The sequence below is a fragment of the Nymphalis io genome, chromosome 13 (assembly GCF_905147045.1).
Source record: "Nymphalis io chromosome 13, ilAglIoxx1.1, whole genome shotgun sequence".
NCBI lineage: Eukaryota > Metazoa > Arthropoda > Insecta > Lepidoptera > Nymphalidae > Nymphalis > Nymphalis io.
The window spans coordinates 10,356,552-10,370,401 of NC_065900.1; the positions used below are offsets into that span (position 1 = coordinate 10,356,552).

The 13,850-nt window shown below is 32.3% G+C and overlaps 1 protein-coding gene across 2 annotated transcripts in view; it reads left to right on the top strand.

Moving 5' to 3' along the window:
- Positions 1-252: 252 nt before the first annotated feature.
- LOC126772669 (tyrosine-protein kinase Fer) overlaps positions 253-13,850 on the top strand; it is a 37,995-nt gene continuing 24,397 nt past the window's right edge. The window contains exons 1-2 of one of the 2 annotated variants that reach the window (XM_050493117.1): positions 253-754; positions 2,175-2,365. In XM_050493117.1, the coding sequence (XP_050349074.1) occupies positions 559-754; positions 2,175-2,365 (387 nt within the window). In that variant the 5' untranslated portion in view covers positions 253-558. The remainder of the gene's footprint in view (positions 755-2,174; positions 2,366-13,850) is intronic. The other variant, XM_050493118.1, reaches the window with a different exon arrangement.

Below are 13,850 nucleotides of genomic sequence, written 5' to 3' on the forward strand. Positions count from 1 at the left end.
TTCAATCTCTTAGCATACTATGTCTATCTAGAATGGATATTATAATTGACTGAATCGCTAAAAGCGTAACTTGATCTCGCACAGGCTTTGCAGACTGGTTTGTTTTCTTTCACGTAATAAACTGAACATAAATGGGGAGGAAGGTACTAAAAAAACTTGTTCCGTATTCTGGAGTAGCCTGCGTCTGGATCCTTGTGACCGCCAGTGACTGGGCCAGACACGGACACGGGCACGATCCCCCGATATTGCGATAGATGGCATTCACGTCGAGCGCCGTTACTGAATGGACGTGTGCCGAGCGCCTCGCTCTGTTCAACGCAAACATTTTTGTCGGACTGTTTTTTTTTGTTTGTAGCGTTCTAATTTGTTTCACCGGCTCGGCGCGAGCACTAAAATTAAAAGCTTTATTTGGTCACGCTATATCTTTCGATTATTTGTGGTCATCTTAGAATCTATTGTTACGGAGTGACGTACAGCCTGGTGCAGTGATAACGGAAAGTGATGTGAATTGTGTTGTGTTTACGTTACGATGTGCGTGGTAGTGTAGGAGGCTGCATCATGGGGTATGCTTCGAACGGTGCGGGGCGGGCGGCGCACGAGGCGCTTCTTGCCCGACATGATGCCGAGTTGCGCTTGATGGAGACTATGAAACGAAGTTTGCAGGCTAAAATGAAAAGCGACAGAGAGTACGCTCTGGCGTTGTCCGCTGCAGCCGCACAAGGACAAAAGATGGACAAATGCGAGGAACTGAACGGTACGACATGCGGAAAGGCAGAAACAACTTTCCATATGCGATGATATCATTTTGTTATATTATTCTTTGTTATGAAATTAACCTTTACTTTTAATGAATGGGAAAAATTACACAACAATTATTTACGGTTACATATTTTCTAATATTACAATAAATTAGGAATATGGATCCTACCCTCATTTTTGTAATCGAAAATAAATGATTTTTCAGTAAAATCAATAAAAAACTGATTTATTTATAATCGACATTTATGTTTATAATAATAGAATTTGGCAATGATGTAAGGCATTAATAATAATTACCTTAAAATAGTGACGCACTAGCCTTCTTGTAAAACTTGTTTTAATAATGTCTTACCAATGATACATACCAAATTGGTCAACAGGTAATTTGAATAATGTTCAGTGTCATACAAAGAGCAACTGAAGCGGCCAAAAACTAACATCTTATTAAAATGTAGATTTTTATTTTTCACCTAGATATTAGCTCGCATTATTTTATATGACTTCTTATATTCTAATATATTTTCGATAGTATCGTTAAAGGTAATGAAGATCTCTTACCTTATCGGTGGTAAAGTTAAGACTGTTTAATTCCATCCCTATCTTAAGGTAGAGCCTGATTTCTAAATACTAATATTATAAATGCGAAAATGAGTTCGTTTGTTTGTTACAATTTTACGTCTTAACTAGTATCTATCTAGATCCATTTATTATCATAATGTAATTTTGCATGCAAGTTGTCAGCGGTAAAAAAGTACATAATGTAGCTAACAACTGAAGTCTAAACTAAACTAGAAGAACTAGTAAACTAATAAATTTATAATTGAATAATATCTAATTCAATTACGTATTATACATTACTTTACTTAGCAGTATTTGAATGTATACATAATCATTACGAGGTAAAACGTTCCAAATTGTTGGAACAGCTTAAAACACTGCAATGTTTTTATTGAGCTCATTCAGCCTACGTACATTGTCATACTAACGTTATCAGCTTCCGATATCAGCGTATCCGATCGCGTTTCGTTGTCTGTAATATGCTTACTCACTACCATTCAAAGCATTTTTAGATTTTTCCTAATTATTCTTAAGGTTCATATATTATAAATTATTATTTATAATAAACAATTATTACGACATACTTGATTTATTAACCATGTGTAAATGATGTTTAATTATTTCAAATGTGAATAATAATAATTAATTAATGATTTTTCGAATTACATATGCCAAATAAAGCCATTATATACCAATTATTTTTACGTAGTAAATTAGAAAACCTCAAAATATACACAATAAATATACACAATAATAATTTCTTGTATTTATATGCAAATTTTGTTGTGGAGCGTGTAGTGTATAGGTTTTATAGTTACATGTTATTATCGATTTAATTATGATCAAATTGTCTTTAGGTTCAGTGATAGCATCGGCATGGCGGACGATGACTGAGGAGTGGGAAAACACAAGCCGCCTGATAAAGGCCAACGCTGAGGCGCTAGATTCTCGTGCATTGGATCGCCTGAACACACTCATGACAGAAAGGCGGAAGGCCCGTAAAGTCTACCAGGAAGACCATAGCAAAATCTCGTCTCAATTCACACAGGTTCGTACATTTGTAAGGAAGCACAAGCAAGAATAGTAAATAGATACTTACTTACTTCATTTAGTTAAGCTAATATTGTTTTTTTGGTTGTTTTAAGTTAATATCTTGGGCAATTTTTTTGAAACGGCGATTTCAAAGAAGTCTAGTCTTTCTTTTATATTTTCTCAAATGATTCACATTTCACACGTAATATTAAATATATGGTTACAGGATATATTACTATAATGTGTTATTAAAATTTCATAACCTACTTATTCAACATTTAAGAATATCAAAATAGAAAGCTCCAGATTATTTCAGTATTTGTAATTATTATATTTAACATCACTATGTATATGGTCATAGTTACGTTATCAGCGTCTCCGATCACGTTCCGTTGTCGATAACATTGCTGACTCACTACCATTCAAAACGTTTTCTATATTTTCCCCTATGATGCATAAAAGTCACGTATGTTATAGAAGAAAAATATTCAATCAAGTTGTCCTAAATCAAATTGGCACTAAATGTATTATGTATTGATTCAACGAGTCTTTTCCGTTACTGACCGGTTATACACACTTCCTTGTTCAACCGTCCGTTTCCTATCGTTGATCTACTCTTATTACTTGGTACCTAGTACGTATAATTAGGCCTTAGAGAACGGTGCAAGAAAGAACTGTGTCAGGGTCAGCCTACAACTGTTAGCTTTTCCAATTGATGCAGGCCAGTTTATCAGCTACGGTGAATAACTTACGGTATCTCGATACTTTGACAAATTGTACGTACGAGTAGCTTTAATGTTAAACAACATATGCTTTGTTTACCGATTGACAATACTTATTTTACTACTGCCTCATACATATTACAATGAATGAATTTGCCACGAAGCTATACCATATTTTAAGAACTGAAATTAGTCTGTACTAGTAATTCTACATAAAACGTTTATATCGTATTGGTATTATGCATATCATATTAAGCAAAATCTTTGGTTCACGTGGCGCACGCCAGTACCCAGTCGGAATGATTTTTCCGAAATCTTCATCAAACATCGTTATATATAATATTACATTTCACCCAATTTACACTAAACGTTATTCAATTATACATCTAAACCTTCCTAATGAATCGCTCCGTTCATTAGTGAAAACCATATGAAAATACGCTTGTTAGTTTTTGGGTTTATTGCGTTTAGACCGACTGACAGACAAACAGGGACAAGTTTTATAATATGTTGTGATAAAGAAATGATTCTGACAAATAAATAGCTAAAAATTCATAAAAGAAAATATTTCTTTCTTACTGAGACTACATACCGCGAGAGGATAAGGTTGTTAAAGATTAGGCAAGCAGTCGCACTCGGTTTGGCGTGTTGCCAATTTTTTGTCGACGTGTAAATGAAACGAGCAATATTGGCGCCGTTTGCGACGAACTGGGCAACTAATATCTCCTAGAAATTATAACTGGAGTATAAAATTGAGATGTTGCCCTAGTATTTATTTCAAACATTTCTGTTCATTAACAATTACATAATATATTATAAATTCGACGAATTTTTATCGAAAAATAGGGCATGTGATTTTTATTGTATGCCGTTAAATCCTCTTACAACTGTATTGTCGGTTTGTAGTAGAAATGTAAACCTTTCAGTACTGTGTAATAGTATCTCAAGTATGATCGTTGTTACCTTGGCATTTACTTTAATGCTAGGAAATCTAAGTAAGTCGCAATAACAATGCGATATAAGTCTAATTACAACTATATTACTATAATTAACTACAATCTTATATCTATAATATAAATGTTTTTAACTAAATTATTGTGAAATCTTGCTACGTTAAATCATCTTAATCGTTCGGGTCGGAAGAATTATGAAACTGTTCACATTCGCATCACATTTTTCATCAGTCTCATTGTAATCTAAATAAAATAGTATTTTTAAGTAAAGTCTGGTCTGTATGGGAATTGGCTTGACAACACCTGTCACCGTTCATTGGCCCTGCGCCCGCTTCGGCAGTGCGTGCAGCGACGATTTCTTTCCCCGTAACAGTATTATTGATTATATTATGCTTTGATTATATTATTATATTATGTAACAGTGTTATTTAATTTAACTAATTCCTTTATTTATTATATTTAACGTAACAAGTTATAAAATATGTCAAATAACCTGTTGGTGATTGTTTTATGTAAATACTTGTCAAGAATATTGAAGACAAAGTTCAATCACAACATCGCAATTACGATGTGTCAATAGCATCTAGCCATGTTATTTTAACTATACCGGATCCGACCCAGATTCTTTTCTTCTGTTTAACGCAGATTGAAAATCGAGAATCCCGTTCGTGTCTGTGTTACCAAGCGTTATAAATGCAGGAACTAGGCCAAAAGAATTGCAAACAACGCGCTGTCTACTTGGATCTCTATAGCTGTTAATAATACCGACCCAGTTTAATCGAGACACTACGTAGTATAACCAATACTAATACATTTTGCATACTTTTGTCAGATTTTCATTTATCAAAGTCTATCTTTGATTTGATTACTAAATTAATTGTTAATTTGAAAGTAAAAACATAGTTTACACGCTCAATTAAATTTCGAATTATATTTGATTACTTAATAACTTAGACAGGTCATACAAAAATTAAGCATTTAAAATTCTTGTATAATATTACAATAACTGATAACATCTTATGTTAAATGTATGCTGATATGATTACATTTTTTAAACGCGTTTTATTTGAGGCACACGTGTATTTGTACCATTAGTTTTTAGGTAATAAAAGATAAGCTACTGTGACGAATGCATAACATAACGTTTTGAACGTTTAATTTAATTATTCAAAAATCGTAGTTAAAGACCATGGGAATCGGCTTGTTCTTTGAAAATGTTTTGTATTTTGCTTTAATCTAAGTTGAACACTAGTCATTAAAATCGTTAATTTTAGTTGCTAGTATAAATTATGGATTTGATGTATCCGTTGTCGAAAATTAAGAATAAATTAGATCTTTTTATCTTCATTTTGCTCGGTACTTTGTTAATAAATTTCAAAGATATGCAAATGAAGAAATTTCTTGTTTTTTTTTATTGATTTAATCGAATGGATAAAGGCTAAGAGTTTTGATCAAATTGCTTATTACCTTAATTTAATATTGTTCATATTGAACAATAATTCAAAATGAATGTATATATATATATTTCGACTAACTTTTATATATATATATATGTTAGTCGAAATGTTGGCTTATTAAGGAAATAATAAAGTTAACCTTATAATATGTTGCAAATAAAAGTCATTGCGAACAAAATATATTTAAATAAATTAATTTATCTTTAACATCGACAAACGATCTAAATATTTCATTCAAAAATTTAAATATTTCATTACAATAATATCAATAAAATATCAATTATAACACATTTAAGATTATATGTTTTTTTTTAATAATTTGTAATAACATTAATAACTGCAAAGACCTAGTATTAACTTAGTTATTCGAAATAGATAAAAAAAACAATGATGCAAATATATCGAATCATCTCATTAGTTCGTCAGTGAAAGTGAAATCTGCCGTCGATGAGTGAAAGTACCGTCCGAGACAGTTATCTAAATTCTATAATCCGGCAGGTTGGATTATGACTTCATAAATAGTAGACCAGTCTGTAAACAAAATACCAATCGTGACCATTCGATGGGTACAATGGAACTGCTAATACTACAAAGGGTTCTTTATCTAACTTGTATTTTATTCCTGACTCAATAGGTATCTTTTCGTAATGCGTTATTGGAATTGTTTATCTTTGGTATTTCCTTTTACCGATAACATTATTATCTCTCGTATGACTATGCACGGATACACCAAGGTCAGTCAATGGCTACTTTCTGTTGGGACAACAAAAACTTAAAGACACGCTTTAATTTTTGTTTTTATTTGTTATCTTATCTTAATGTAGCTGTCGTTTATTGTTCTACATCATTCTAAGAAGCATTTTTAAACATAATTAAAAAAAAAAAAATAACACTGTAATTAATGTTAACCGTCGTATGTTTGTTTAAATAAAATATTTATGACAATTAATTGAAATTAAACTTACTTAACAAGCTGTTTCTTATATATTATTATGATTCAATGTATGCTGAATCCAATCGGCGATGTTGTTTATTAAACTTATTCTTTGAATGGAGTGTTATGACGTAAAATGCATTTACCGTAGTCACTTGACCCTTGCCAATTGGTGCTGCTGTTCCCACGTTACCATTGTTACGTTTTCATTGTATTCATATAGTTCACGTTTCACAATAGGTCATTTACGTGCAGTTTCTTTTTATAGAACTAAATCAAAAGCCGTTCTTGTCATTTCTATAATTAAAGTTTATTTGTTTATACCATAGCTCAGTTAAAAAAAAAACAATAACAAATTACCAAAAGCTTATTCATAACAAATTAATTTTATTTTTATTACGAATAATTATATCATAATATTATACTTATGATGTATTTTTTGCCATTCGCTAGTTTCATTTATTATTTTAGACAATCTTTCATCTGGCATAAGATCTTTTTGGCATTTTACTTATTGAATTTTTCTATAGTTCCTGTCTGTTAAAATACTGGTGGTAGAGCTTTGTGCAAGTTCGTCTGGGTAGGTACCACCCACTTATCAGATATTCTACCGCAAAACAGCAGTACTTGGTATTGTTGTGTTCCGATTTGAAGGGTGAGTGAGCCAGTGTAATTACAGGCACAAGTATAGTAATTTTTTTTGCCTCATTATTACTTTGTGATTTATTATTGTTTAATATAAATAACTACCCGTCTCTTTTTGTTTTGCCATCTAGGTTTGATAGGTCATATGATTACATTGGGTAGATTAGTGCAATAAATTAAAAGTTCCATAAATATGCTTTAAAATAACATATTTTTGCTACATTTAAAGGCTGCTTGGTGTCTATTCGAATAATAATTTAGATATAACATCAACATCATTCGTCGAGTAAAATGAATAAGAACGAAATACATATACTCCTCCTTTAAAGAAAACCTTTTATAGAAGTAGAAAAGAGAATAGGCCTTTTACATATACCGGTCTTCAAGTAGATACATGAAGTATAGTATAGTCTAATGTTTTGATCTATAGTATGTTACTAATAGTATTAAATGTAAAAGTTAGTATAATTGTATGACGGTCATGCCATTATATCCAAAAAAGTTTCGAAAATTTTTGAAAATCTATATGTTATGTTATTTATATTAATGTTTATTCTTGTTTTATAAATATGCAATGTACAAAATTTTATCTCAAACACGAGAGTGTTTAAGAAGATAATGATGGTTTCCGATTTACTTTATTAGATAAGACTTGTTTATATAAAATGTAACGTTGTTTACGTTATCATTTAACAATACTAATATTCTTTGTTCCAAAAATACGGTGCTTACCTCATGTCTCGATTTAGACTTTATTAGTTATGCTGTATTAGGTGTGCTTAATTATTAATCAAATGACCATCAAAGCGATAAAATATAGTTAATTGGCGCAACAACATTCACATTGAATGGCTGGCTCTTAGCCCAAATTCTAGGAATTAGATGTCGCACTGCTCTAAATAGTTCATTGCACTGTAATCTTGATTTCTCAACCGGGCATGCATTAAATTTAGCAGTCGTAAGTTTTTTAATTTAATCTGCCCATATTTGTTGTTAGTAAAACATTTCCTTAACAAAATATTTTGTCCAATTTCAAAGCCCAAATCAAGATTTGGCGCATTACTTTACGATATAATTAAAATAGCTTTTAAAGATTTTGATGTGTGTTCATTAAATTTCACTTCCTGCTAATGATAATCAAAACATTACGACATAATTTTGTTGAAACATTAATAGTTCAAAGTTAACGTCAAAATTAATTAAGGTCTAAACAGATGGACGATCGAATTACAACAAAATTCAATTACATAAATCTTGTTGCGAAAATAAACATTCGTAGGTGTCATGTCGGCGTTGGATAACAGTTCACAGTAACAATGGTCGTGACATGATCCAGTCCAAATACTTATGACTTTATGAATTATATTAATATCATGTCATGTCATGTCAACATTATTTAGGAAATGCTTTACGGATATATAAAGGTAAAAGGCTGTAGTTGATTAGAGTCAGATTTATCGAACAGAATTATCTTAATCAAGATTGAATGCTTGGAAAAATATGATTGGATTAGGTAATTTTAAATTAAGTTCTTACTATTGGAATTATAGTAGAATAAAAATTGATTTGGTTTAATTTTTAATTGTAAGTAAGTAAGTAACAACCTGTGAATGTCCCACTGCTGGGCTAAGGCCTCCTCTCCTTTTTTTGAGGAGAAGGTTTGAAACTTATTCCACCACGCTGCTAATATTAGTTCAATAATATTTTTCAGTAAATAACAAAGCAAAGCAAGCAAAAAATTTTGCGTTCTTGGATTGTTAAATATAATTGACTGTTCTCCGTAATCGGAAAACAGCCAATTCTAATCTGTCTGCGTATGTTCGTATCAAAACTCTATAAGTCTAAATATCAAATTTTTATTTCGATCGGATTAGTAGTTTAACACGACGAGGTAACAATCAAACAGATATTGAGTTACTTTCGCATTTATGATATTAGTATAAGTAAGTAACAGCCTGTAAATGTCCCACTGCTGAGCTAAGGCCTCCTCTCCCTTTTTGAGGAGAAGGTTTGGAGCTTATTCCACCACGCTGCTCCAATGCGGGTTGGTGGAATACACAGGTGGCAGAATTTCGATGAAATTAGACACATGCAGGTTTCCTCACGATGTTTTCCTTCACCGAAAAGCACGAGATGAATTATAAACAGAAATTAAGCACATGTAAATTCCGAGGTGCTTGCCCGGGTTTGAACCCACGTTCATCGGTTAAGATTTACGCGTTCTTACCACTGGGCCATCTCGACTTATTTTATATTTATTTGATATTAGTATAAACAAGTGTTTTATTATCTTCGTGCACTCTTGTAACGTTAATGTAAAAATGATTGTTATCGTGCACTTGAAAGGTAATTAAAGCACAAGTAAGTATTATTATAGAACAAAGTTGTGAATATTTCATCTATTACGTTTGGATGACATAATAGTTTTTAAATGTATTACGCCGTGGGAATGTGAAACTACGTCCTTATTAAATGTGGGTTACTAACACGTGTAATCTCTCATTTTGCTAGAATAATTTTAATATTATATAGTGAGTATAAAATATATATATTTTTCTTTTTATTGTTTGGCTTTGTGCAACCCCGTCTGGGTAGGTCAACCCACTCACTATCCACACACCCACAATCAGTTATTCTACCGTTAAAAAGTAATATTTTCAATCGCTTTTCTGGTTTGTTTGTTGGGAAGCTTACATAGACGTTCCGTATATCTGTAACGTCTGAGTTAACATGATCATGACGGTGGTGCATGACGGTGTAAAAATGGATAATATTTCATACAATGCCAATGTTAATGCGGAGATGACCTCTCACCTGGTACAAGGCTATTTGCTCGTCTAAAGTCACATAGCCAATATATGAAAAATAGTAAGAAATCCTGATCTATTTATTTTGCCTTATCTTAAAACACTTAAGACTTTCTTGATATATTGGAAATTAAACGTTTGCCTACCTCGTTTGCTCATTTTTTTTTCGTACAACTCTCCATCATAATATCAACTTTAATAAAGGGTGTGTGAAGTCTAAAGAATATTTGTGTTTTTAATTTCAAGATAATCTCGATTTATATTGAATTTTCTATTTAATTCAAGATTTAAACATTCCAGAAGCCGTAACACTTTTATTGTTATTACTGTCCACTTCTTGTACCAAGCCAGACCTGAGCTTCTCAATTGAAATGTCAAATGGTAGGTCAATTGCCAATTTCCTTTGTGATTGTTTTCGTCTAATTGCTTAGTTAATGCTGAGCTCGTGTTCTAAATGATGGTTAGCCGCTAAACGAATGTAAAATACACCTTATTAGTTATTAAATAATTATATGTATATTTTTTATACCTATCTTCTTCAACATGAGTAAATTAAATTATTTAGTTACTTAAAAATTGTAATATATTCCAGTATAACATATATGTCCAGCTGGGCCTCCTTGGTTTTCCAGAGAATGATATACGTACATACACATTCACATTTATATTATTAGTAAGATTTAGAAATTTGATTATGTGAAAAAAAAATTTAATCTTGGAAATTTTAGTTATTTTTTTTTAAATGCATTTAAAACAAAGAATATGTAGGTATGTTAGATTGTATTATTAGCAGCACTAAATGTTTATGCAAAAGTTTAGCTCAATTCGTTAGATTGAATAAGTTTAAAAATTGAGATTTTTAACCCACAGTTGAAGTTAAATGAAAGTTTGTGAAAACATTTCGTCTGAAGTCAAGCTGAATATTTTATATTATTAAAGTAGGTACCGACATAGTGTTTTTCATTGTCTATTCGTAAATGGAAATTTTAAGTGACAGACATGACACATACGTGCAACGCAGAACTTAATGCAAAAGTTATGTTGAATGATGTTTGGCACATGTTTTCTTGAATACTGGGCAAAAAGAGGTAGGTAAGGTTAAGGATTTCCATTGTTTTCTCACCGCAAATCGTTAGCCCTGACAGAGAAGCAACTGACTTTTCAATGTGAATTGATTTATATCTGACAATGTATCTGAATAAATCACAATCGGTAAATTATTTACAAGGAAATATTTTGAAGCAACTTTTGTGGACTTTGCGCTAAATCTACCTAATAGGTGCACAAAATATCATATGATAATAATTTCGCACAATTTTGTAATAACATTAATACGTAGTGAAATTGTATTATACGAAAATTCTAACAAATATATTAATGAAAGTTGAAATAAAAAATAGACTGAATGTTAAAACGCGGCACGTTCAAGCAAGTCTATCAGGTTTTTATTTTGTACGAGTCTGGTAAAGGAAACTAAATCTTGGGTTTTTTTTTATTTGCCTCTGACCTCGGCTCTCATTGACAATGCCTGCCAGAATGAAATATGGCGCATCGCTAACGAAAAAGAGATTAGGTGGACGATATTATTCCATCTATTGTTGGCCGTCGCTGCGTCGGCACTGTTTGCTGTTCTGAACGCGTCAAGTAATATTTTTTTAAATCACCTGTTTGCCCGTGACGAAGGTTCAATGTTTTTCTAAAATCACAACAATGGGTGAAATCTGGTCAGTCGGGGACGTGTTTAAGATGTTTGTTATTTATTTCTTTCGAAACGATCTTATTAGGCAGTTTTATTATTGTTGTTTGCTGTTGACATTAGTGTGAATATATAAAAATATCAAATTATTAAGAACATACATAAAATATTTATATTTTAATAATATAAATATTTCTTAGTTGAACTTAATAAAAGTTCAACTAAGAACTATTTACATAAACAATACATTTAATGTCATCTAGAAAATCTGAGTTCATATTGCAGACGGCTTACAAAGCGAAAATAATGAATCGTATGTGTTGATACTTAGAAGACGCCCGGTAATAAAGCGCCATGCTAGAGGCAGACAATAGCCGCCGCCGAGCCTTCGGAGAACCGGTCTTGAGGCCAGCGCTCCGCCGAATTTGCGTCGACCACCCATAGCCCGTGCCGTCCCGTGCGATACTTATCGCGCCTGTATTTATGACTAGAAACACCATTACCGATTTCTCAGGGAAAGGAATCGCGTAGAGAGACCACCCGTTGAAGGCAATAAATATCGGTGCTGTCGATCAAATGAATGATGCCAGGCTGTCCGCACTGCAAATTACAAATCTCAGAAATTCGCAATAAGGTTATGATTGAACTAAAATAATTTGTAATGTTAGTATATTTTGTTTTTGAAGTGTCCATAATGAAAAGGTGTCGTGGATAGTGTGTGAGCGAGAAGGATGCTGGACCGCTAGTCGGTGCAACAATCCCGCCTACTTAACGCTCTAATCTAAAGGAGAGTGCTGTATTTAAACATCTTTTGTGCTTCGTCGATATAAAATTTTAAATAATTATATAAAAATAAAGATCATGTCCTAGATCGATAATAAAATACTTTTGAGATTGATTACGCATGCGTATACGCGTTGCCTTTTTTAAAAAGATATCAAGTACATAGTAACATTTTATTCGCTTAACTTTTTGTGAACTAAAATGAATCAGTATAATTATTAAAATTTATTTTTTACACGCATGTTGATAAATTAAAACAAGTGAGCGACATTCGAACCGGTCGTAAATTAACTGGTCTATTGATATCGTCTTGCCACATTTAACGATGATGACACATCTACCGAAACGTATTAGCATGAATTTAAATCATGATCATCTAAAATAAACAAACTTCATTACTTTTACTGAATCAACTAATTACTTTGTTTTTTGTATGCTAATTTCCTTCGTAAAGTTTAAACCTCGTGCCTATTTTAAGCATTTTAAACGGAAAAAAGCATGAAATTATAAGTTCACCATATGATGATTAAAACGATAATAGGAGCTCGGCACTCAGGCCTTGTAATAAACATGACACTACCAACCAATGATTGTGTTTAAACGTCGATAAATCCTGAGGCAATAAGCCCAGCCCTGACCACAGTTCATTGAGTAAACCTGTGTCCGGGCGGCGCGGGCGCACCGTCCGCTGCCGCCGGCGAGCACGATTCTGCGCATGTGTGCGTCTGTGTGTCAGCCCTTTATTTGTTGTAAACACTCGTAAGTTTAGAAGCTCACCACGGCTCTGGCGGCGCCCATTCCGACGTGTTTCTTTAACTTTATTCGTTTATTTGTTGCTGCTGTTAATTTTTAACGGTTAGATCCATAATACCAGATGCAATATTTCATTGTTTTTGATCCTTTTAAGTGTGCTTTGTTTACAATTCGTATTCACGGCGGTTCTTAATATAATTTCTGAACATTTACTGTAGTGTATCTTTTAGTTTGAAGATCAGTTTTACCAGTCTAAAAACAGCTTACAAAGAAAAAGTCCAAAACGAATTCAGCGAACGTAGTTCGATCTGCCGGCCGGTGTCCATCGGCGCAAGGGAAAGTTAAACTTTCTGAATACTGATCGATAAAAAGTAAAAGTAAGTCTAAGTTTTTTTAAGAAAAGAAGGAATATATTTAATTTGTTACGTTTTATTAATTAATTGCATCACAATATTGCGTGATTGATTTTATGTAAGATTATGTAAATAAATGACCCATGTTATCAATATACCCTTCACTTAGCAATATATTGTTGAGTACAAGTACATAATTAAAAAAATAGTAATATAAATAATAAAAATAATAAATCCGGAGTTAAAATAGACTTAATTTAACTTGTGTATGTTAGCATGCTTCGAATAAGTTGAGCAGGCACCCAAGTAGGTAACATTTCAACAATCAAATCGCGGATGCATTGTATTATCCATATAAACGATCCGTGTTTATAGTATCATTCAGAGCAGGATTTATT